Source organism: Salvelinus namaycush, chromosome 8, assembly GCF_016432855.1.
Source record: "Salvelinus namaycush isolate Seneca chromosome 8, SaNama_1.0, whole genome shotgun sequence".
NCBI lineage: Eukaryota > Metazoa > Chordata > Actinopteri > Salmoniformes > Salmonidae > Salvelinus > Salvelinus namaycush.
The window spans coordinates 17,480,947-17,507,501 of record NC_052314.1 but is presented as its reverse complement, the minus strand read 5'-3'; the positions used below and the strand labels follow the sequence as shown (position 1 = coordinate 17,507,501).

The following is a 26,555-nucleotide window of genomic DNA, read 5'->3' as shown; positions in this document are numbered from 1 at the left end:
GAGACAAGAACATCCACAATGAACCAAACCAAGAATCCTAACAGTGTAGTACAGCATTGCATTGCATAACATACTGTGTCAGGGGAACCCATCAACTCTCACATTTCCCGCCTTCATCACACCTCACACCTGGAATCCAGCGAGAAATATACAGCTATCAACCAATAAAACAAATGAAAAGACAAAGCAAACACAAAATGTTACACAAGCCTTCTTTGGTGGCACCTTCTCATAAGTGTAAACGTATTAGTGTAAATGGTGTGTTATGTTATGTAAGGACTACAACACGTGTACAGTAGCGTTCATTCAACACACAGATAGAGTGGAAGCTTCTGTAGGGATCTCTAGAGCAGAGGCATTTTCTATCAACATGGTGGTGTTGGTGATACATATGGACTATAGAGTTCTCCTCTCCACCTGCTAAAGTCATCACTAACATAATGGAGGCACAGTACTTCATGACATCTCTAGTCCAGTTTCAAGCACTGGTAGAGCACTGCATCTCCAAGCCCTTATGCACAACATTATACAATAACAACCAGAGGGGGAAAAAACCTATGATCAGATCCTGTACTGTGTGTGTGTGTGTGTGTGTGTGTGTGTGTGTGTGTGTGTGTGTGTGTGTGTGTGTGTGTGTGTGTGTGTGTGTGTGTGTGTGTGTGTGTGTGTGTGTGTGTGTGTGTGTGTGTGTGCGTGCGTGCGCGTGTGCGTGTGTGTGTTCAGGAGTCCATTCTATCTGAGATTCCTTCCTACAATAAGAAGGTTTGGCCAGAAAGCGTTCCCATCCCCAGCGCTGAGATGTAGAGAGGAGAAAAGTGAGCGAGGAAGGGATCGGGGGAGAGTCTCTTCAGCCCTGAGTGTTGGTTGAGTGTTGCTCCCCAGGCAGGCGGGCCCCAAGGCCCATCAGCTCATCTCATAGGTCTTGATGACCTCGAGGAGCATCGTGTCCTTGACGGCATTGAATACATTGCAGATGTTGTTGGTGTCGGTGGCGCAGGTGAAGTGGTGGTACAGCCTCTTGCTCTCCTTCTTGTCCCGGCTGCGAGTCTGCTGCGTATACATCTTCTGGATATACTTCATAGCATCCTGAGCATCACGTCGCTTTCCTTCAGGTGTGGGGTGAGGGGGAGGACAGGGGGCAGGAAAGAGATGGAGATGAGGGAGGAGAGAAAGAGAGGGGAGAGAAGAGGTCAGGGGGTGTGGGTAAATGGGAGAGAGAAATTGGAGGCCAATAGAAACAAAGACGAAAAGCAAAGGATAAAATCCCAAGATAGTACAGAAGTACAAAAATCATTAAATATGTTCTAAGGCAACCATCACATAATGTTATCATCGCAACGTTATAGCACAAAAAGTTAAAATAGCAACTTTACATCAAACGGCCAATATGTATGAACCTAACCTCAGGGCGTCAGGTAGCCTAGCGGTTAGAGTGTTGGACCAATAACCGAAAGGTCGCTGGTTTCGAATACGAAAGCCGACAAGGTGAAAAATCTGTTGATGGCACCTAATTTGCTCCAGGGGCGCCGTACTACTATGGCTGACCCTGTAAAACAACACATTTCACTGCACCTATGCGGTGTATGTAATGCAGGGATTATTGTTTCAGCAAGGGTTGAATGTGTGATTGATTTCATGTGTATGGTGTGGGCACATAGTTTACTAACGATGTGCCTCCACTTAAGAAACAATGATTTGGTACTTAAAGAACATTATGTTTACTGGTTTTGCTATAGCCAGCATGGTTATGTATTCTTGTGAGAACTCACCCTATGAAATCCCTTTCAAAAGAGGTTTGAAATGACTTTCTAAACTACTTTTTTGAATATCATAAGGCAGGGCATCAACTAGATTCTAGCGTGGATGGTCAAGGGGCTGGAACATAATTACAAATAATTTGTAGACTGAAAACTAACCGCAAGAAGCCCAAACAGATATAATATTTGACAAAAACAATCATTTCAAACCTTGCTTACTTATGTACACAATCACATATACAGTATCTCTCTATTATGCATGGGAATACTTTGGAACAGATTTTGAAAACTAAAATCACTTGGAGCTAATTTGCTGGTGGTTTTACAGTTTTTTTTTACATGTCCAACAATAATGCAAAAACCCGCCAGTTGGGGAACCCTGTCATAAGGTCTCTGTTATTCCAGCCAGAAGCAGCAGTTAGCTACAACTCCATCGCTCTGAGAAAGAAAAACTAACACCAAAGGATGTGACTCAATGAGTTTACATCCATCATCACACTGCTATTTACCTCGATGAAGAGGATGTGTGTGTGTGTGTGTGTGTGTGTGTGTGTGTGTGTGTGTGTGTGTGTGTGTGTGTGTGTGTGTGTGTGTGTGTGTGTGTGTGTGCTTGTGCACGTGTGTGTGTGTAGACCTACCTGTGAACCCTGGGAAGTACTTCTGCAGGTCGGACGCCTGGATCTTATCAGCGAGGATGTCTGTCTTGTTGAGGAAGAGGATGATGGAAGTGTTGCGGAACCAGGGGGAATGGATGGTGGTGTAGAACAGAGCCAAGCTCTCCTCCATACGGTTCTAATGGGGGGAGAGGGAAGGGAGAGGGGGGAGAGGAGAGAATATGGGGGCAGGGGCACAGTGGAGGTTAATGAATTTAGAGAGAGACTCAAAAGTGGCCAGGAAAGATAAGCGGCTTAGTGAGCCTTGGTCAGGAGGGAGGGAGGGAGGGTTGGAGAGATAGTGGTATGGCAGCAGGTTTTGATACGCAACAGTGAAACCTGTTGGCTATGGCCAGAAAAACCTCTGGATAGAAAACGGAGGTTTCAATGTTTACTTACAAACTATGCCATGAAATGAAGGCCAAGGACAACACAGAGGATAAACAGATAGACAGACAGATAGACAGGCAGGCAGGCAGGCAGGCAGGCAGTCAGACAGATAGTCAGACAGGTAGAGACAGACAGGCAGTCAGCCAGTCAGAAACACAGAGACAGGCAGGCAGCCAGCGTGTAAGACAGACAAGCAGGCCGAGACAATCAGACAGGCAGACAGACAGAAAGACAGACAGATACTCACATCGGCCTCTCTCTCCTCCAGGACCTGGTCGTACTCGCTGAGGGAAGCCAGGAAAATGAGGCATGTGACGTCCTGAAAACAATGGATCCACTTCCGCCTCTCTGACTTCTGTCCACCCACATCCACAATCCTACCCAGAGAGAAAGTTAGAAACACCTATTAGAGCATCTTTCAACACACACACACACAAACACACCATTGTGACCTTTATCAATAAGGTGTTTGTGATACCACGCATGGCAGGGGCCTTGTCTTGACGAGGCAGCTGGTCAGAGTTGTTAATGAGCTAGAAGTGTCTGAGGTGTAGCTAACACTGTGAGAAAGGCTGAGAGGCATATCCTCCTGTGTATACCGAGACTTATTTCTTCTCTCTCCTTCTGTCACACATCAAACCTGTTTTTCACAGTTTCCAAGTCCCCATGCAAATGAGCCTCATAGAGCATTTGGCTCTAAAAAAGGCCATAATTGATACCTCACCATTTCTATCCCACTGTATCCTGCCTGCCTGATTACAGAGACAAATTACAGTCCAACCTTTCTGTGTTCAGGTGGTGAAAAACACCCCACCTGAACACAGCTGAAACTTTCATATTAATAACACAAAGGTTTCGTAAAAAACAATGACATCGCCACGTTCAAAAGCACAAAAATAAATGTGTATGTTTCCAGCAAGTTGTCTGTGTAATGTGATTGTATATGCTTGTAATTCCACTGTGTCTAAAACAGCCAAGGGTAGAGTCAGACAATATCAAAGATAGCCTATAGCGTAGTCCACGATCTCATCAGCAGCTCTGGTGTTCTATTAGTTCCCTTGAAGTCTGGGTGAGTCCAGGGTGAGCGATCTGAGTGATATGAGTGAGGGTGTGGCCACCTGAGTGTGATTTTCTCCACAGTGAAGGAGTAGTCATGGATGCCGGTGGTGGGGAATCGAACTCGCAGTATGTCCTGAGCAGTGGGGATGTAGTCTGGGGCTGATATGCGGTCCAGATTTGTCATGTAGCTGGAAAGGACAGAAGCCGAGAAAGAGGGAGAGGGCAAAAAAAAGAGAGAAACAGACAAAGAAAGACAGAGAACACGAAAATGTGATACAATTATCTTTCCCATGGTAATGACAATGGTAGTAGCAAGTTCATTCTGTACATGAGACATGTAATATCAACTGTATATTACATACAACAACAATCAACACAAATTGAGTCGTGCAGAAGGAATTGAGCTGGGAAATTAGAAAAAGGCACATGGAGTCCTTACCACTGTGTTGGGATGATTGTTTTAATGGTTTATGTTGACACAACCTGTCATTTATTGGATGTTGACTGACTGTGTGCATGTTTCTTATCATGCTGCTATAATGACTCAGAGCTAGCTGAGTAAATACTGAGAGAGCAGGGAGAAGGAGAGAGAGGACAGGAGGGGAGACGGGCAGGGACAGATAGCAGTCCAACATTAGGCCTATTTCATTTTCTCGTAATGTGATGCATCATTTACTCTGATATCAACTTGTTGACTTTGTCTGTATCAATTTATTCAATTTCAACTTAATTAGTACATTAATTCTAAAAGGAAAATAACTTTACTATTGGGTAGCTTTCAAGAATGGGTGGAAAGTGGAAAAGTGTACTTTTGAGAAACGATCTGTATTGTGACCGTGTCCACAGATGACGCAGTCCGTATTACACTCCTCACTGCCCTCACCCAACGGGACAAAAGCAATACCTATGTAAGAATGCTGTTCGTTGACTACAGCTCAGCATTCAACACCATAGTTCCCTCCAAGCTCATCACCAAGCTCAGGACCCAGTGACTGAACACTGAACACCTCCCTCTGCAACTGGATCCTGGACTTCCTGACGGTCTGCCCCAAGGCGGTGAGGGTAGGCAACAACACATCCACCACGCTGACCATCAACATGGGGGCCCCTCATGGGTTTGTGCGTAGTCCCCTCCTGTACTCCCTGTTCACCCACGACTGTGTAGCTGCGTACGACTCCAACACCATCTTCAAGTTTGCTGACGACACGACGTGGTAGAACTGATCACTGATGGTGATGAGGCAGCCTATAGGGAGGAAGTCAGAGACATGGCAGAGTAATGCCAGGGCAACAACCTCTCCCTCAACGTCAGCAAGACAATGGAGCTGATCATGGACTACAGGAAAAGGAGGGACGAGCACGCCCACATCGACATCGATGGGGCTGTATTGGAGTGGGTCGAGAGATTCAAGTTCCTCAGTGTCCACATCACTAAGGAATTAACATGGTCCACACACACCCACACAGTTGTGAAGAGGGCACGACAATGTCTCTTCTCCCTCAGGAGGCTGAAAAGATTTGGCATGGGCCCTCAGATCCTCAAAAAGTTATACAGCTGCACAATTGAGAGCATCTTGACTTGCTGCATCACCGCTTGGAACGGACTGCAAGGCACCAGACCAAAAGGCGCTACAGAGGCTGGTGAGTACGGCTCAGTACATCACTGGGGCCGAGCTCTCTGCCATCCAGGACCTCTATACCAGTCGGTGTCAGAGAAAGGCACAAAAAATTGTCAAAGACTCCAGCCACCCAAGCCATAGACTGTTCTCTCTGCTATTTGATTTGATTTATAAAATGAAATCAAATGTTGCCGGACAAGATGGCTGTTTGTGAATATGTGTTTTTAACATGGCTGAGATCTGGTTGTGCATGTATTTGTGGAGAACTAGCCCCCTCCAATGGACATCATGGACTTTGCAGTTGATAAGGACAGTGTACAATGCACAGTGCTGTACAATGGGGACACAGTTTTGTGAATGAAACAATCGTTTTTTTCATTCATTGTGATTATTAAAGTATAACATTTTGTATTTACATAGGTACATCTTACCAAGGAAGCAAAAACCATCTACTTCATAGTTTTTCAGCCTCTACTGAAAAAAGCAGGTGCAAACTTAGCAAATATTGCACCTGGGGCAAATGCTTAGTAAATCTGTCCCACGGCAAGAGAGACAGAGAGAGAAAAAGACAGAGCGAGACCAAGAGATACTGGTGGTACTCACTACTCTGTGGAGTCCAACAGCTGGTACTCGCTGCGGCGGCTGTAGCAGACCCGGAGGCCTGGGTCGGCCCAGAGATGGCGGATAGCATCCACATTGCCTCTGTCCAGCTGGGTGACAGAGACATCCACATCCTGCACCCACCTGTCATACATCTGAGGGCAGATAGATAGATGCTACAGAGGGTGCCTTTCACTCATGGTTAGGCCAGTTTGAATGAACAGTATGTAACCAGACCCTGACCTCATTCTCTGGGTAGGCATAGGGCAGTCTGAGGGTAATCATGGCCCGGGTCAAAGCCTTCACAGCTGTGAAGATGTTCTGGTAGATGAGCTTGGCGAAGTCCCGTCTTTCCTCCTCAGAGAAGCCTCTTCCATGGATGATCCTCATCTGTCTGATGAAGGTGGTTTTCCCACTCTCCCCCGTACCTGAGGACACACAGCCCAGTGGACAGTCAGAGAGGAGAACAATATGTCCACTTCTCAGAAGATGATTAAACAATGCAATGTTACAATAAGTTGTTGATACACTGAAGAGAGTCAGAGTCATCATTACACCATTCGAATTTGCATTTGGAAACTTTCAAAACCTCACACATGCTTTCAAGCGATACCAGCCATCTGCCTAGTGATATAACCTGGACTCACGGGTAGACATAACATAATTTACGTTTACTATGTTATGTCTAGTCTATGAGACCAGGCTGAGTGACAAACCTGCTATGAGAGGAAACAGCCCTCAGGTAAACGCCTAAGAGGAATGCATAGTTAACCATAAACTAAAGCTTTCGTGAAGTTGACAGGTTTTACAGATTTAGGCCACCGTCAAGTCAGGATGGTAGTTTATTGTAGTGTAACAGTATAACTTTAAACCGTCCCCTCGCCCCGACACGGGCGCGAACCAGGGACCCTCTGCACACATCAACAACTGACACCCACGAAGCGTCGTTACCCATCGCTCCACAAAAGCCGCGTCCCTTGCAGAGCAAGGGGAAACACTACTTCTAGGTTTCAGAGCAAGTGACGTAACTGATTGAAACGCTATTAGCGCTTCCCCGCTAACTAGCTAGCCATTTCACATCCGTTACACTAGCCTAATTAATTGGATATGATACAGTTATTACACTTGAGAACTTATTCCATATCTGACTTGTCCTGTCCAGAGAGTCCTTTGCAAAGGCTTCAGGTCAAAACGCTGGGTTTGTGTGCAGGCTAATAAATAAATGTAATAACATTTAATAATCTCTCTAGTTCCTCACCTTTTATTCCCCTTTCTTCAAATGGTTGAGTTTTTATTTGACAGAAGGTGTGAGAGAGCTCGAACCGGATCAGTTGAAAAGGTTAAGCTCTGGTCAACTTATGCAAATGTCACGCGGCCACCACTGCCGTTAACCAATCAAGTGAGAAGCAGATGTTTGCTTTAAAATCTTCCGTTCGTGAAACATACTGTAGTTTAACTTGTCATTTGTTCCGGGCAAGCAAATCCCCCAAAATATATTGAGGAAAGCCAATCATCGCTGTGTCTGGTTTTCCAATTCTATATGATGTAATTTTGCTAGAATACAGAGACAAAATCAGAAGGTCAATGGCATGGAGGAGGATTGCAGAGATTGTTGGTGTTGATGGTGGGTGAAGAGAGATTGGCACAACGTTTGCTTGTGCTGCTAGCTAGCTATGAACTAAACCTAAACTTCAAAACTGTGATCAAAGCCACCATTTGTGAATGTGTTGACTTAATTAAATTGTGAAATTTGCCCACCGAAGTGTAGAATTCACCTGTAACACACATTATAAATTAAACACTTCAATTTCCCATGTAATATGCTACCAATTGGATTATGGTATCTTAACATTATGATCCTCATATATTTTAGCTTAGTTATGGCTCTTTCATTATACCTGTGTCATGACGTTGATTATTATAGCTCACTTCCTATAAAATACATAGGCCTACATGTAAAATGCACATGAATTGTACTTTGAGTAAAGGAAATTGTGGCTTTGACTTGCAAACATTGTTGTGCAAATCTCTCTTCACCCACCATCAACACCAACAACCTCTGCAATCCTCCTCCATCCCATTGACCTTCTGATTTTGTCACTGTATCCAAAAATCATTCTCAGTAAATAAACACGGTAGAATTTCAATGCTTCCCACACCCTATTATTTTCCATTTTGACATTTGAATTAGCCTACAAATTGTTAGCTCCTTTTTTTCATGTACAGTACTGTACCTAGAATACAAGGGTTGGATTTGCACTAAACAATTTCATGTCAGAAAAATCATGTACGAAATCTGGCTTATGCTTAGCCTTGTATATATTATCTACTGGTATCATTGTCCCCCACGATGAAATAGGGAAGGGACTGTGGATCTGTCTCTGTCCGCTAGTATGTTCGTACTTTCATCACATGTGATATCTCAAGACAGCACTGGCACGACTTTGACAAAACTTGGGTGAATGATGCGTCTTGCCATAGAGATCTGGCATTTACAAAATTACATTGATTGGCCAGATGGTGGCTCAAAAACAAGTAATTGAAAATGCAAAATTTGAAAGGTAACGTTTAACCTAAAGTCATGAAATTCGGTACATAGGTCCTTCTACTTACAAGGAACAGATTTGCCTCAGGGACCCATAAGGTCCGGGCATTATGGACTTTCCGCATTTTGTGAAAAACACTTAAAACGCTACTCCTCTGGCACCGAATGACCGATCTGCAAGAAACTTGATATGTGGCATCTATGGACAAAGGTCTCTCAATGCAATATTTCCCAGACTAGTACCTAAAACAATGTGTGAGTTTAGCTATTCTCTGCTTCAGATGTACAATGACAAGGGCGCATTGCACATGCCCATAAGGCCACTAATGTTTTTATACTGCAGGCCTATGGCTGCATTGGTGATGCATGCTAATATAATAAGCTGCAAAATGGGTTCACATGGCTGATATCCTGAGACAGAGTGACAATCAAATAAAACAGATTGGAGAGCTCACAACTGGACAAAAAGCTCATGCTAATTTGAAAAAGGAACACAGAAACACAGACACATTAAAGACAGATCCCCTTCACCCCTTTTTATTGCAGAATTGTGATCTGTGATTAATGAACATTGACACTAGTTCATCTTGAATAACAGTTTTAAGTTAACAATTTAAACAAGTTTAACTTTACTTCAATGAATCAACAATGAATGAATCAACTCAGTTTATTTGTACATTTTGAAATTATATGTTAACTTGTTCGTACATGTTAGGCATCTTAGTAAGTAGGCTATTATTACTAAAGCATACTTTCAGTTGAACAAAAACTAGTCCATACCAGAGGTGGCCAACCTTGCTCCACACCCTGATTTACCTGGTGAGCAGACTTCTATTCCAGCCCAGCAATAATACACATTATTATCAACTCATTAGGTTTGATAAGTTGTATCAGGTGTGTTAGTACTGGGCTTGAACAGATGCCTGCACACCCAGCATAACTCCAGGAGCAGGATTGGTCTGCTCCAGTTGTAATAGGTTTGTAGCCTACATTGTGTGTGACTTTTAACTGTATTGTTGTATACAACCTTTGCTAACATAAGTACACATACAACCCATGGCATACAAGAATGTGCCAGCAGTCTCTTGGGACATGCATTGGGACCACTTCATCTGAGGACAGACTTTCAAAGCTCGCCATATCTGAGTACAGAAAACATCAAAAAGAAACAGGATTCATTATATTATAATTAGCAAGACAACCATGACTAGTATGTTGCTATTATCTCACTTTCTTCATATTTTTCCTCTCTAGGGACTAGAACTGGAGAAGCTTTTCATAATGTCCTCCCTCAAAATTACCTTCCATATACAGTGCATTCGGAAAGTATTCAGACCCCTTGACTTTTTCCACATTTTGTTACATTACGGCCTTATTCAAAAATGTATTAAATAGTTTTTTTCCTCAACAATCTACACATAATACCCAATAATGACAAAGAAAAAACAGGTTTTTAGAATGTTTGAAAATTTTTTAAAATTTTTAAAAAAAATATCACATTTACATTAGTATTCAGACCCTTTACTCGTTACTTTGTTGAAGCACCTTTGGCAGCCATTCCTGCGTTGTCTTGGCTGTGTGCTTAGGGTAGTTTTCCTGTTGAAAAGGTGAACGTTCGCCCCAGTCTGAGGTCCAGAGCGCTCTGAAGCAGGTCAGACCAAAGAATCTTGTTTCTCATGGTCTGAGAGTCCTTCAGGTGTCTTTTGGCAAACTCCAAGTGGGCTGTCATGTGCCTTTTACTGAGGAGTGGCTTCCATCTGGCCACACCACCATAAAGGTCTGATTGGTGGAGTGCTGCAGAGATGGTTGTCCTTCTGGTAGGTTCTCCAATCTCCACAGAGGAACTCTGGAGCTCTGTCAGAGTGACCATCGGGTTCTTGGTCACCTCCCTGACCAAGGCCCTTCAAACCCGATTGTTCAGTTTGGCCGGGCGGCCAGCTCTAGGAAGAGTCTTGGTGGTTCCAAACTTCTTCCATTTAAGAATGATAGAGGCCACTGTGTTCTTGGGGACCTTCAATGCTGCAGAAATGTTTTGGTACCCTTCCCCAAATCTGTGCCTCGACACAATCCTGTCTCGGAGCTCTACTGACAATTCCTTTGACCTCACGGCTTAGTTTTTGATCTGACATGCACTGTCAACTGTGGGACCTTATATAGACAGGTGTGTGCCTTTCCAAATCATGTCCAATCAATTGAATTTACCACAGGTAGACTCCAATCAAGTTGTAGAAATATCTCAAGGATGATCAATGGAAACAGGATGCACCTGAGCTCAATTTTCGAGTCTCATAGCAAAGGGTCTGAATACTTATGTAAAGAAGGTATTATTTATTTATTTTTATCAATTAGCAAAAAATATGAAAAACATATTTTCACTTTGTCATTATAGGATATTGTGTGTAAATTGATGAGGATTTTTATTTATTTAACCTATTTTAGAATAAGGCTGTAACGTCACAAAATGTGGAAAAAACGAAGGGGTCTGAATACTTTCAGAATGCACTAGTAGTCCTGTCCTTTTCCTGACAGCTGGAGCAGCAAATCCTTTCACCCTCTTCCATTGTTGTTGTTATCTACAAATGCATTTGGAGCATGTGTTTTTAATTTACAATGATAAATAGGCCTACATCAAGATAACAAGCTAATAGGAAGTTAGCTAGCTGATAATATTTCACTTAGCTAGCTATACAGTATGTATAGTTGGCTAGCTAGCTAGCTAGCAGCTCATTAACCCACACAGTGGCCTTCCTATGCTAGCTAGCAGCTAATAAATAGTACATTGTTTCTTTTTTTCATTTTCAAAATGTATACTTACTAGAATACGTTCACACCTATGCCCTCGAAGCGGCCAGTCTTTTGCAGCGAAGAGTTGTCAAGCGGAGGCCCTTTTCAGGTCAAAAAACAAATTCAGCAGAAGTTTCACCCCCATTCATTTTCAAATTAAGGAACACAGAGAAATGTGCGGGGGATTGTGGGAAGTAGTCAATTGCCAAACATTTCTGTAAAAAACCCAAAGATAAAGCCTTGTGTTCCTTTTTTTGTTGGCAGTAGGTGCACCCGGGCCCAGAGAGCAAATCAAGTGCACTATAGGCTTACCGCTGGCCAATCGGATGGCTCAGATTATCGTGTCTGCAGTAAAGTAGCAGGCATAAGAAATCTACAGCAAAATTGATACTGTGAGATTTCAAAATGTTTAAAACTATGACTAGAGAGAGACTGTCAACGAATACAGCTATGAGCTTGTATTAGCCATAAAATGCGCTTTCTTCCTATTTCCACTCAGCGCTACAACAAGCACTAAAGCAGTAATGAATGAGTAGGAAAGTTGATCTGTATGCTTCCGTTGTTATTATTATTAGCGGCTTGGGTCTTTTTTAATATCGAGGAATATTTCACTTTCTCTGTTCATAGGAGTAACAATATGAATTTGTGCATGAGGCAGAAATAATGCGATATGACTCGAGTTTCGCCATCAGCTGAAGACAGTGTCCCTTTTTGGTTAGTGTCAGTGGAGGAAAGGGAGAGCGGAGGGCTGTTGAGTGGCGGACCCTCAATCTGCTGCTCTTTCCCTCTGCTGAGACAGACCATCAGATGCAGGCAACATCAGCCCAGTAAAATAGAAAGCAAATTATTTAAATCTCAACTTGCATTTTGACTCAGAAAGTGATCTTGACTCAGAAAAGGTTGGTGACCACTTCTAGGTGTTTTCCCTGTTAACACTTTCAACATTTCTCTTTACTGTGGCAATTGTGATCAAATCAACGTAATATTAGCCACTTTCAATGCAACATACCGAAATAAAACTAACTATGCAAGAGATTTTGTTGTAGGCAGAACACATCGGAGTAGGATTCTATTGCATTGACACCAGTGAATGGGAGTGGAGCGGAGCATGCCCAATTTGACTGGAGAGAGGAGCAAGGTTCTTAAAGGCTGCGGCCAGCCTTCTCGCACCTTCCAATTTCCCTCCAGTAGCGCTCACTTCATGAGTTCAGGGCCTGCCTGGGCCCAGCATGCATTTGTAGTCTACTTGTGTGCTGCTATAGACCCTTGCTTTAGCTACTGTCATGGAGTTCGCTAAATATTTTCAGAAAGAAACTGATAGAACACGCACGTGCTAAATCAAGGTGACTTACAAAGATGAGGACCGAGAGCAAGAAAGGGAGTGTGGTGATGTAATGTCCACAACTAAAGAATCATTGTGGAATCTGAAAAGAAACATATCCCCAAGGCATGATGGTGTACTTAATACGTGCACATGCTAAAAGAAAGGAACGAGGTGGGAAGATAACTAAGTGTTTCATTGTAGCAAAGTATTTATAAACTAAAAATCAGATCTCTTCAACGTTTTGTTCAATTTTGTTCTATTATCTATACAATAGGCCATAATTGATTTTGGCCCAATAGGCCTGGCATATTCCTACGTTCAAGGAGCTCAACGTTTTGATTGGGTTATTTTGCCTAAAAACCTTTAGGCCTACCCGAAAAAAAGAAAAACTCTGCATCTATGCCCAGCCTGGCAAGAGTGGCCAATAGGGTGTTTAGCAACACCAGTGGCTCTGCAAGTGAGGAGAGGATATTCTTCTGGCCTGCTCTCCAGGCACCATCGTACGAGCCTGAAGCCAAAGACGGGCCAAACTCATGTTTCTAGAAGTTAATTCTACAACTGAAAGGCACTAATAAGTTAATTTTTGTTTAAAATTTGTATTTAATTCTCAGTATGTAACATTCTATATGCACAATTTATAGACTATAAAGATTTAATACAACAAAGTGTTGTTTAAATGCTGAGCGCTTTATGTCCCTACCAGCCATTGTGTCGCACTTGGAGCGAATTTGGAGCTGCAGTTTTTTTCCTTTGATCAATGAGCGTTTTTTTGCGGAGAGGTTGGAAAGGACATGGTGCACTCCATGAGTGATGAGCGGCATTTCCAAGCTCCACTTCACTCACATGCTCTGATTGACACACCATCAAGCAATTCCTGGGCTTCAAATACCTCTTTTTCCAATTGGCCTGGACCCTTTGCTACCGACATGGAGCCCCGCTGATCCATCACGACTGGTCTACCGACGTAACCGTCCGAGGGGGTTCCTGTCCCGAAGCAAGCACCAGTTAGGCCCATCTCCCAGCTAGCCGAAGAGATCCATCAGATAATTCCTGGGCTTCAATACCTCTTTTGCCAATTGGCCTGGACCCTATGCTGCTGACACGGAGCCCTGCCGATCCATCACAACTGGTCTGCCGACGTAACCGTCCGACGTGTTTTCAACAGGCTCCCGTTGCGACGTCCCCCTGAGGCCCATCTGCTAGCCTACTAGCCCCGGCCTGCTAGCTGTCTGAATCGCCGTGCCTCCAGCTCGCCTAGCTACTCACTGGACCCTATGATCACTCGGCTACACATGCCTCTCCGTAATGTCAATATGCCTTGTCTATTGGTGTTTTGGTTAGTAATTGTTGTCTTATTTCACTGTAGAGCCTCCAGCCCTGCTCAATATGCCTTAGCTAGCCCTTTTGTTCCATCCCCCACACATGCATGCAGTGACCGCACCTGGCTTAAATGGTGCCACTAGAGACAAACCTCTCTCATCGTCACTCAATGCCTAGGCTTACCTCCAATGTACTCACATCCTACCATACTCTTGTCTGTACATTATGGCTTGAATTTATTCTTCTGCGCCCAGAAACCTGCTCCTTTTACCCTCTGTTCCGAATGCACTAGACAAGCAGTTATTTTAGCCTTTAGCCGTACTCTTATCCTGCTCCTCCTCTGTTCCTCTGGTGATGTAGAAGTTAACCCCTGCAGCCCCCAGCATCACTCCCATTCCTCAGGCGCTCTCATTTGTTGACTTCTGTAACCGTAAAACATTGGTTTCATGCATGTTAACATTAGAAGCCTCCTCCCTAAGTTTGTTTTATTCACTGCTTTAGCACACTCCGCCATCCCGAATGTCCTAGACGTGTCTGAATCCTGGCTTAGGAAGGCCACCAAAAATCCAGAAATTTCCATCCCTAACTATAACATTTTCCGCCAAGATAGAACTGCCAAAGGGGGCGGAGTTGCAATCTACTGCAGAGATAGCCTGTAGAGTTCTATCTTACTATCCAGGTCTGTACCAAAACAATTCGAGCTTCTACTTCTAAAAATTCACCTTTCCAGAAACAAGTCTCTCACTGTTGCCGCTTGCTATAGACCACCCTCTGCCCCCAGCTGTGGCCTGGACACCATATGTGAATTGATTGCCCCCCATCTATCTTCTGAGCTCGTGCTGCTAGGTGACCTAAACTGGGACATGCTTAACACCCCGGCCATTCTACAATCTAAGCTTGATGCCCTCAATCTTACACAAATTATCAATGAACCTACCAGGTAAAACCCCAAATCCGTAAACACGGGCACCCTCATAGATGTCATCCTAACTAACTCGCCCTCCAAATACACCTCTGCTGTCTTCAACCAAGATCTCAGCAATCACTGCCTCATTGCCTGCATCCGTAATGGTTCTGCGGTCAAACGACCACCCCTCATCACTGTCAAATGCTCCCTAAAACCCTTCTGCGAACAGGCCTTTCTAATTGACCTGGCTGGGGTATCCTGGAATGACATTGACCTCATCCCGTCAGTAGAGGATGCCTGGTTATTCTTTAAAAGTGCCTTCCTCACCATCTTAAATAAGCATGCTCCATTCAAAAAATGTAGAACTAGGAATAGATATAGCCCTTAGTTCACTCCAGACCTGTCTGCCGTTGACCAGCACAAAAACATCCTGTGGCGTTCTGTATTAGCATCGAATAGCCCCCGTGATATGAAACTTTTTAGGGAAGTTAGGAACCAATATACACAGGCAGTTAGGAAAGCTAAGGCTAGCATTTTCAAACAGAAATTTGCATCCTGTAGCACAAACTACAAAAAGTTCTGGGACACTGTAAAGTCGATGGAGAATAAGAGTACCTCCTCCCAGCTGCCCACTGCACTGAGGATAGGAAACACTGTCACTACAGATAAATCCACAATAATTGAGAATTTCAATAAGCATTTTTCTACGGCTGGCCATTCTTTCCACCTGGCTACCCCTACCCCGGTCAATAGCCCTCCGCTCCCCACAGCAAATCGCCCAAACCTCCCCCACTTCTCCTTCACCCAAATCCAGATAGCTGATGTTCTGAAAGAGCTGCAAAATCTGGACCCCTACAAATCAGCTGGGCTAGACAATCTGGACCCTCTCTTTCTAAAATTATCTGCCGAAACTATTGCAACCCCTATTACTAGCCTGTTCAACCTCTCTTTCGTATCGTCTGAGATTCCCATAGATTGGAAAGCTGCCGCGGTCATCCCCCTCTTCAAAGGGGGAGACACACTAGACCCAAACTGCTACAGACCTACAGTGGGGCAAAAAAGTATTTAGTCAGCCACCAATTGTGCAAGTTCTCCCACTTAAAAAGATGAGAGAGGCCTGTAATTTTCATCATAGGTACACTTCAACTATGACAGACAAAATTAGAAAACAAAATCCAGAAAATCACATTGTAGGATTTTTAATGAATTTATTTGCAAATTATGGTGGAAAATAAGTAGTTGGTCAATAACAAAAGTGTATCTCAATACTTTGTTATATACCCTTTGTTGGCAATGACAGAGGTCAAACGTTTTCTGTAAGTCTTCACAAGGTTTTCACACACTGATGCTGGTATTTTGGCCCAGTTCTCCATGCAGATCTCCTCTAGAGCAGTGATGTTTTGGGGCTGTTGCTGGGCAACATGGACTTTCAACTCCCTCCAAAGATTTTCTATGGGGTTGAGATCTGGAGACTGGCTAGGCCACTCCAGGACCTTGAAATGCTTCTTACGAAGCCACTCCTTCGTTGCCCGGGCGGTGTGTTTGGGATCATTGTCATGCTGAAAGACCCAGCCACGTTTCATCTTCAATGCCCTTGCTGATGGAAGGAGGTTTTCACTCAAAATCTCACGATACATGGCCCCATTCATTCTGTCCTTTACACGGATCAGTCGTCCTGGTCCCTTTGCAGAAAAACAGCCCCAAAGCATGATGTTTCCACCCCCATGCTTCACAGTAGGTATGGTGTTCTTTGGATGCAACTCAGCATTCTTTGTCCTCCAAACACGACGAGTTGAGTTTTTACCAAAAAGTTATATTTTGGTTTCATCTGACATTCTCCCAATCTTCTTCTGGATCATCCAAATGCTCTCTAGAAAACTTCAGACAGGCCTGGACATGTACTGGCTTAAGCAGGGGGACACGTCTGGCACTGCAGGATTTGAGTCCCTGGCGGCGTAGTGTGTTACTGATGGTAGGCTTTGTTACTTTGGTCCCAGCTCTCTGCAGGTCATTCACTAGGTCCCCCCGTGTGGTTCTGGGATTTTTGCTCACCGTTCTTGTGATCATTTTGACCCCACGGGGTGAGATCTTGCGTGGAGCCCCAGATCGAGGGAGATTATCAGTGGTCTTGTATGTCTTCCATTTCCTAATAATTGCTCCCACAGTTGATTTCTTCAAACCAAGCTGCTTACCTATTGCAGATTCAGTCTTCCCAGCCTGGTGCAGGTCTACAATTTTGTTTCTGGTGTCCTTTGACAGCTCTTTGGTCTTGGCCATAGTGGAGTTTGGAGTGTGACTGTTTGAGGTTGTGGACAGGTGTCTTTTATACTGATAACAAGTTCAAACAGGTGCCATTAATACAGGTAACGAGTGGAAGACAGAGGAGCCTCTTAAAGAAGAAGTTACAGGTCTGTGAGAGCCAGAAATCTTGTTTGTAGGTGACCAAATACTTATTTTCCACCATAATTTGCAAATAAATTCATAAAAAATCCTACAATGTGATTTTCTGGATTTTTTGGTCTGTCATAGTTGACAGACTATGATGAAAATTACAGGCCTCTCTCATCTTTTTAAGTGGGAGAACTTGCACAATTGGTGGCTGACTAAATACTTTTTTGCCCCACTGTATATCTATTCTACCCTGCCTTTCTAAGGTCTTTGAAAGCCAAGTTAACAAACAGATTACCGACCATTCGAATCTCACCGTACCTTCTCCGCTATGCAATCTGGTTTCAGAGCTGGTCATGGGTGCACCTCAGCCACGCTCAAGGTCCTAAACAATATCATAAGCGCCATCGATAAGAGACATTACTGTGCCGCCGTATTCATCGACCTGGACAAGGCTTTCGACTCTGTCAATCACAACATTCTTATTGGCAGATTCAACAGTCTTGGTTTCTCAAATGATTGCCTTGTTTGGTTCACCAACTATTTCTCCGATAGAGTTCAGTGTGTCAAATCGGAGGGCCTGTTGTCCGGACCTCTGGCAGTCTCTATGGGGGTGCCACAGGGTTCAATTCTCGGGCCGACTCTCTTCTCTGTCTACATCAATGATGTCGCTCTTGCTGCAGGTGATTCTTTGATCCACCTCTACGCAGACGACACCATTCTGTATACCTCTGGCCCTTCTTTGGACACTGTGTTAACTAACCTCCAGATGAGCTTCAATGCCATACAACTCTCCTTCCGTGGCCTCCAACTGCTCTTAAATGCAAGCAAAACTAAATGCATGCTCTTCAACCGATCGCTGCCCGCACCTGCCCGCCCGTCCAGCATCACTACTCTGGATGGTTCTGACTTAGAATATGTGGACAACTACAAATACCTAGGTCTCTGGTTAGACTGTAGACTCTCCTTACAGACTCACATTAAGCATCTCCAATCCAAAATTAAATCTAGAATCGGCTTCCTATTTCGCAACAAAGCATCCTTCACTCATGCTGCCAAACATACCCTCGTAAAACTGACCATCCTACCGATCCTCGACTTCGGCGATGTCATTTACAAAATAGCCTCCAACACTCTACTCAACAAATTGGATGCAGTCTATCACAGTGCCATCCGTTTTGTCACCAAAGCCCCATATACTACCCACCACTGCGACCTGTATGCTCTCATTGGCTGGCCCTCGCTTCATACTCATCGCCAAACCCACTGGCTCCAGGTTATCTACAAGTCTCTGCTAGGTAAAGCCCCACCTTATCTCAGCTCACTGGTCACCATAGCAGCACCCACACGTAGCACACGCTCCAGCAGGTATATCTCACTGGTCACCCCCAAAGCCAATTCTTTCTTTGGCCGCCTCTCCTTCCAGTTCTCTGCTGCCAATGACTGGAAAGAACTCTGTGTTGTTGTATGTGTCGAACTGCTTTGCTTTATCTTGGCCAGGTCGCAGTTGCAAATGAGAACTTGTTCTCAACTAGCTACCTGGTTCAATAAAGGTGAAATAAAATAAATAAAATAAATAATCAACTCTGAGACTCGTACTATCCACCTCCTGTGTCTGCATCTGGGTCTTTGCCTTAGCCATGATACAAAATGTGGAAAAAGGGCAGGGGTCTGAATACTTTACGAATGTAGTGTATAACATTGTACAATCATTTACGTTTTAATTACATTTTTTAAATCCGGCCTCGTTTTGTGTATCAGTTCATAAACCATGTGCCGTGAACTCAGTACCTCAAAAATCTCTGCCAAACTATTTTGCAATCTATATGGCACAGCTGTCAATGTTTTGGTCCTTATGTTTAAGCTGATATACTTTTTGCATTTATCACAATTTTCTTTAACCCATTTTTGTCTTTAATGCAGGGCCAACAGACAAGCTCTTACTTTTTCCCACTTCCACTTGCCTCTTCCATTTTTACGGTAATGCTGCAATTAATTGGTTGTAATTTTGGCTAGAGCAGACATTTCCATATATTTTTGTTAGTTGCATGTGTGCCATCTCCACCAGTCCAATTTATGATATAATTTACAAGGATTTACAAGGATCAACAAAAGATTTACAAGAACCCGATGGACACTGACAGAGCTCCAGAGTTCCTCTGTGGAGATGGGAGAACCTTCCAGAAGGACAACCATCTCTGCAGCACTCCACCAATCAGGACTTTATGATAGAGTGGCCATACGGAAGACATTCCTCAGTAAAAGGCACAACAGCCCGCTTGGAGTTTGCCAAAAGGCACCCGAAGGACTCTCAGACCATGAGAAACAAGATTCTCTGGTCTGATGAAACCAAGATTGCACTCTTTGGCCTGAATGCCTAGCGTCACATCTGGAGGAAACTTGACACCATCCCTACGGTGAAGCATGGGGGTGGCAGAATTATGCTGTAGGGATGTTTTTCAGCAGCAAGGACTGGGAGACAGGATTGAAGGAAAGATGAACGGAGCAAAGTACAGAGATAGCCGTGATGAAAACCTGCTCCAGAGCGCTCAGGACCTCAGACTGGGGTGAAGGTTCACCTTCCAACAGGACAACGACCCTAAGCTCACAGCCAAGACAACGTAGGACTGACTTCAAGACATGCCTCTGAATGCCCGAGTGGCCCAGCCTGAGCCCGGACTTGAACCCAATTGAACATCTCTGGAGAGACCTGAAAATAGCTGTGCAGCGACGCTCCCCATCTAACCTGACAGAGCTTGAGAGGATCTGCAGAGAAGAATGGGAGAAACTCCCCAAATTCAGGTGTGCCAAGCTTGTAGCATCATACCAAAGAATGCTCGAGGCTGTAATCGCTGCCAAAGGTGCTTCAACAAAGTACAGAGTAAAGGGTCTGAATACTTATGTAAATGTGATATTTCCGTTTTTTCTTTGTTTATTTTTAAAAAACATTTCTATAAACCTGCTTTGCTTTGTCATTATGGGGTATTGTGTGTAGATTGACGAGGGGAAAAAACTATTTAATCAATTGTAGAATAAGGCCGTAACTGTGGAAAAAGTCAAGGGCTCTGAATACTTTCATAATGTACTGTATATACTGAAAGAATAGAAGGAAAGAGAGATTCCCTGGTGGTGGAGAGGATAAAATACCTGGCATAGGATCCAAACATTGCAGGTTCAAACCCTACATGTGCAGATCATCAACATAAAACATGGTTGTGTTTGTATGATTAAATGCTGTTAAAATGTCCTATGAATTAAATTAAAATGCATCGTGTCTCTAAAACACAGTCCTCAAATGCATATTGCCATTAAATCTGGAGAGAAACATAATGGTCATCATTTTCATGTTGTGGTAATATTGGGTAAAACTTACATATGAGATTTTCTAAATGTTCTTGAAATGTTCTGAGGACGTCCAAGACAAGGTAAAATGAATATTGTGTGAACATCAATGGAATATTATGTTAAACCTAAAACAACTATGCTATGAACATTATAAAAACTGATCTATTTCATTCTTACAACATTAAAGGTAATGTCCTGTGTAACGTAACTTAAACATTGTATGAATGTCATCACAACTGAGCATATTTTGTGTTTTGTGAACCTAAACACAAAATGTTAATGTACCCACACTGTTCCCACAACCTAATTGCACTACCGTTCAAAGGCTACCGTTCACTTAGAAATGTCCTTGTTTTTGAAAGAAAAGCACATTTTTTGTCCATTAAAATAACATAAAATGTATCAGCAATACAGTGTAGACATTGGTAATGTTGTAAATGACTATTGTAGCTGGAAACAGCAGATTTTTTTATGGAGTATCTACATAGGTGTACAGAAGCCCATTATCAGCAACCATCACTCCTGTGTTCCAATAGCACATTGTGTTAGCTAATCCACGTTTATAATTTTAAAAGGCTAATTGATCATTAGAAAACCCTTTTGCAATTATGTTAGCACAGCTGAAAACTGTTGTTCTGATTAAAGAAGCAATAAAACTGGCCTTCTTTAGACTAGTTGAGTATCTGGAGCATCAGCATTTGTGGGTTCGATTACAGGCCAGAAACAAAGAACTTTCTTCTGAAACTCGTCAGTCTATTCTTGTTCTGAGAAATGAAGGCTATTCTATGTGAGAAATTGCCAAGAAACTGAAGATCTCGTACAACGCTGTGTACTACTCCCTTCACAGAACAGCGCAAACTGGCTCTAACCAGAATAGAAAGAGGAGTGGGAGGCCCAGGTACACAACTGAGCAAGAGGACAAGTACATTAGAGTGTCTAGTTTGAGAAACAGACACCTCACAAGTCCACAACTGGCAGCTTCATTAAATAGTACCCACAAAACGCAGGTAGCCTAGTGGTTAGAGTGGACTAGTAACCGAAAGGTTGCAAGATTGAATCCCTGAGCTGACAAGGTAAAAAAATCTGCCGTTCTGCCCCTGAACAAGGCAGTTAACCCACTGTTCCTAGGCCGTCATTGAAAACAAGAATTTGTTCTTAACGGACTTGCCTAGTTAAATAAAGGTAAAATAAACTAAAAAACAGTGAAGAGGCGACTCCGGGATGCTGGCCTTCAAGGCAGAGTTGCAAATAAAAAGCCATATCTCAGACTGGCCAATAAAAATGAAAGATTAAGATGGGCAAAAGAACACAGACACTGGACAGAGGAATTCTGCCTAGAAGGCCAGCATCCCGGAGTTGCCTCTTCACTGTTGACGTTGAGACTGGTGTTTTGCGGGTACTATTTAATGAAGCTGCCAGTTCAGGACTTGTGAGGCGTCTGTTTCTCAACGGTTTGGGAACATATCTTTTGTGATGTTACCACAATGTTCCCACCAGACTGTTTCCACAACCTAATGACACATTCCGGGAACATTTAACGAACAGATTAAATGTGTTATAAGAACGTTCTTGCAACATTAGGCAGATGTTTTATACAACAAATCTCCCTTTTGGGGAATGTTCTGTGGTGGTTGTTACAACATTTTTGTGAATGTTACAAGAACATTCCAAGGATATTTCATATAAAACATTTTTGATAAATAATTAGATTTGATCAAAAACATTCTCTGAATTCTCTGAATGTTTTTGGGATGTTATAATCCTAATGTTAGATAAAACCCTAACTTGAATATAATGGGAATCTTAGCTAATGTTCTGGGAATGTTCCTGGTTTGCTGGGGAATATCTATGCATTATTATATCTAAAGAGGACATTTGCCATTGGCTACATGGATTCGCATTATGATAAATCCCCCGTGTTTTAATGGCTATGGAAATCCCATGCAGCCTATGTTATCCTCACAAATAATCCTGATAGGTATCAGTCTTGTGTTTTCTGCAATGACCTTAGTGATTTTACAGCCTGTGTTTGTAATAGCTGCTCAGTGAAACGACCTGTTGTAACACTCGTCGTTGGAATGAGAAGAGGACCAATGCGCAGCGTGGTAAGTATCCATTTTAATAAGAATACGTGAACAATGAACAAAAACAATAAACTGACAAACGACCGAGACAGTTCCATATGGTGAAGCACAGACACAGAAAATAACCACCCACAAAACACAAAGAAAAACAGGCTACCTAAATATGGCTCCCAATCAGAGACAACGACTGACACCTGCCTCTGATTGAGAACCATACTAGGCCAAACACATAGAAACAGACAACCTAGACATACAACATAGAATGCCCACCCACATCACACCCTGACCAAACAAAACATAGAAACATACAAAGCAATCTATGGTCAGGGCGTGATACCTGTCCTGATTTGGCATAGACGCTTGCTAAAAAACTTTAATGAGCAAGCCTGCCTTCATAAACTTGCCTCTGTAAAATGGTATAGAATTAGTTTGATTCCCTCTGTCGAGGACACTTGGACCTTCTTTTTTGATATTTTCAGTGGTATTGTTAACAAACACACCCCCATAAAGAAAATGATAATTAAAAACAGGTTCAGCCCCTGGTTCGACCGTGATCTTGCAGAGTTACTCCACCTCAAGAATTGCATTTGGCGAAAGGCTCGGCACACGCATACTCAGGCTGACTGGCTCTCGTTCAGGCAAATGAGAAATAAGTGCACTCAGGCTATCCGGAAGGCCAAAGTTATTTACTTTAAGTTCTCTCTCTGTGGGTCTAACCCCAAGAAGTTTTGGAAAACGGTTAAAGACATGGAGAATAAACCCTCCTCCTCACACCTGCCCATGTCCCTTAATGTTGATGATGTGGTTGTTACTGACAAGAAGCACATGACTGAGCTCTTTAATCACCACTTCATTAAGTCAGGATTCCTATTTGACTCAGCCATGCCTCCTTGCCCGTCCAACATTTCCTCATCTCCTACCCTTTCTAATGCTACTATCCCTGATGCTTTACCTCTTTTTCCCCTGCCCCGCTACAAAGTTTCTCCCTGCAGGCAGTCACTGAGTCCGAGGTGCTAAAGGAGCTCCTTAAACTTGACTCCAAAAATACATCTGGATCAAATGGTTTAGACCCTTTCTTCTTTAAGGTTGCTGCCCCTATCATCGCCAAGCCTATCTCCAACATTTTTAACCTGTCTCTCCTTTCTGTGGAGGTTCCCATTGCTTGGAAGGCAGCCACGTTCATCCTTAATTTAAAAGGGGAGATCAAGCTGATCCTAACTGTTATAGGCCTATTTCTATTTTGCCCTGTTTATCAAAAGTGTTGGAAAAACATGTCAATAAACAACTGACTGGCTTTCTTCATGTCTATAGTATTCTCTCGGGTACGCAATCTGTTTCTGCTCAAGTTATGGATGTATCACTGCAACCTTAAAGGTCCTCAATGATGTCACCATTGCCCTTGATTCTAAGCAATATTGTGCTGCTATTTTTATTGACGTGGTCAAAGCTTTTGATACAGTAGACCATTCCATTCTTGTGGGCCAGCTAAGGAGTATTGGTGTCTCTGAGGGGTCTTTGGCCTGGTTTACTAACTACCTCTCTCAAAGAGTGCAGTGTATAAAGTCAGAAGATCTGCTATCTCAGCCACTGCCTGTCAACAAGGGAGTACCCCAAGGCTCGATCCTAGGCTCCACACTCTTTTCAATTCACATCAACAACATAGCTCAGGCAGTAGGAAGCTCTCTCATCCATTTATATGCAGATGACACAGTCTTATACTCAGCTGGCCCCTCCCCGGATTTTGTGTTAAATGCTCTACAACAAAGCTTTCTTAGTGTCCAACAAGCTTTCTCTACTCTTAACCTTGTTCTGAACACCTAAAAAACAAAGGTAATGTGGTTTGGTAAGAAGAATGTTTCTCAAATGTAAGATTTCAAAGTTGTTCCAAACTTCAAATTTCGAAGTGTTTGGTTACTTCTCTGTATCGTTCCAAAGTTACATTTAGGCATTAACTCCGAATTCTTAAGTTTAGGCATTAACTCAGAATTCTTAAGGTTAGGCATTGACTCAGAATGGTTAAGGTAAGGGTTAAGGTTGGGGATAGGCTTAAAACTCAAATATTTTAAAACAACTTTCTATTGCTGGATTCGAACATACAACATTTGGAACCATAGGCAGATGCTTTACTCCCTAGCAAAACCAAAGCCAACTTGAAGGTAACACCGCTCACTGTTGCCCCTTGTGGCTGGTTCCCAAGTCATCTCCAGACATCCTCAGACATGGATGGCTGTCTAATACTGACTTGTGTGATACAAGTCAGTACTCACCTGAGTGACCTGCCTGAAAACATCAGCTATGCAGGTGTCTTCTATCGCAGGTTAACATTTAATCTGATTAAATCTAGGTCTAAGTGTACACCTCATACATTCCTACCCACTAAATGGATTTTGTACTCCCATTCATGGTGTCCTCAGTAGCCTATCTAATATAATACATTCTTTCTCAAAACATTGTTTGTTTTTGTAGTTAAATGCCTAATTTGGCTGTTCTCATCATGGGTTTAAATGGGTGAAAAGAAGGCTTCAAATTCCTGTTCATTTTGTCTGTCCTTATTCAACAATAATACGTTATTAGACCAAAGAGTGAAGGAAGAAAAACTTCACATTTTGTGATGACAGCAATGATACTGGTGAGCAATGACCGTTCTGTGGGCTATAATAAACATAATAGATTTCAAGTCCATAGAAAGGAAGACAGAAGGTGGAGCTACTAACCAAGTAAAAGAACTTTGATTTCTGTGCGTTCTCTCTTCTTCTGCTTTCGGAGAATCCTCTGAATCTCCTTGTCAATAGCAATAGTCTGCCTCTCTTCATCATCCAGGAAACAAACGCAGGTCCGACGGCACCATTGCCAGCACGCCATGTCAAACTCACTAAAATAGGTAGATAAATAAAAATAAAAAAACACATCTATTTATCTGTTATTTTACTAGGTAAGTTGACTGAGAACACGTTCTCATTTGCAGCAACGACCTGGGGAATAGTTACAGGGGAGAGGAGGGGGATGAATGAGCCAATTGTAAACTGGGGATTATTAGGTGACCGTGATGGTTGAGGGCCAGATTGGGAATTTAGCCAGGACACCGGGGTTAACACCCCTACTCTTACGACAAGTGCCATGGGATCTTTAATGACCTCAGAGTCAGGACACCCGTTTAACGTCCCATCCGAAAGACGGCACCCTACACAGAGCAGTGTCCCCAATCACTGCCCCGGGGCATTGGGATCTTTGTTTAGACCAGAGGAAAGAGTGCCTCCTACTGGCCCTCCAACACCACTTCCAGCAGCATCTGGTCTCCCATCCAGGGACTGACCAGGACCAACCCTGCTTAGCTTCAGAAGCAAGCCAGCAGTGGTATGCAGGGTGGTATGCTGCTGGCAAATAGGCATTTATATATTTATAAATAGGCATTCTATATTTCTCAGGCTAAACCCAATAAAGTTGGCAGACAAGTGCACCGAATATAGTCGTTCACCTGTGCACTGGGAAATTACGAGTGGTGTTTTTTTCCTCAGAATCAGAAAAGTGATCATTGCATGTTTCTCAAACTGCTTCTTTATACCATTGAAACACACAAATGAGTCTCAATCATCAAACACAGATTGATTTTACTCTACTTTTTTATTGCCTTTTTTATTATGGTCGTTAAATCACAATTAACTTTCCCGTTAGAAAACCTATGACAATTCTTGTCACGAACAAACATGGAAGTTATTAAAAACAAATAAGTCATATGTTTTAATCAAAATGATTTACCTTCAATGTGTCACACGCCTTGTA

At 43.0% G+C, this 26,555-nt stretch overlaps 1 protein-coding gene across 1 annotated transcript; it reads right to left on the bottom strand.

Annotated features, from left to right (window-relative positions):
* Window positions 1-858: 858 nt before the first annotated feature.
* Window positions 859-25,637, bottom strand: LOC120051806 (guanine nucleotide-binding protein subunit alpha-11-like). The gene is made up of 7 exons (XM_038998692.1): window positions 25,490-25,637; window positions 6,322-6,506; window positions 6,082-6,233; window positions 3,919-4,047; window positions 3,048-3,177; window positions 2,396-2,549; window positions 859-1,106 (listed from the first exon to the last, which is right to left on the bottom strand). Exons 1-7 carry the CDS (start codon window positions 25,635-25,637, stop codon window positions 904-906), a joined length of 1,101 nt encoding a protein of 366 aa, XP_038854620.1. The 3' UTR covers window positions 859-903.
* Window positions 25,638-26,555: the final 918 nt, after the last annotated feature.

Bases quoted from the DNA above. Each gene is read 5' to 3' on its own strand.
- LOC120051806 (XM_038998692.1), bottom strand. From the start codon at position 25,637: ATGGCGTGCTGGCAATGGTGCCGTCGGACCTGCGTTTGTTTCCTGGAT. The intron at 4,048-6,081 runs GTGAGTACCACC...TGTCCTTTCCAG, and splicing joins CTGTTGGACTCCACAGAGTA to CTACATGACAAATCTGGACC. The intron at 2,550-3,047 runs GTGAGTATCTGT...TCCCCCCATTAG, and splicing joins TGGAGGAGAGAGAGGCCGAT to AACCGTATGGAGGAGAGCTT.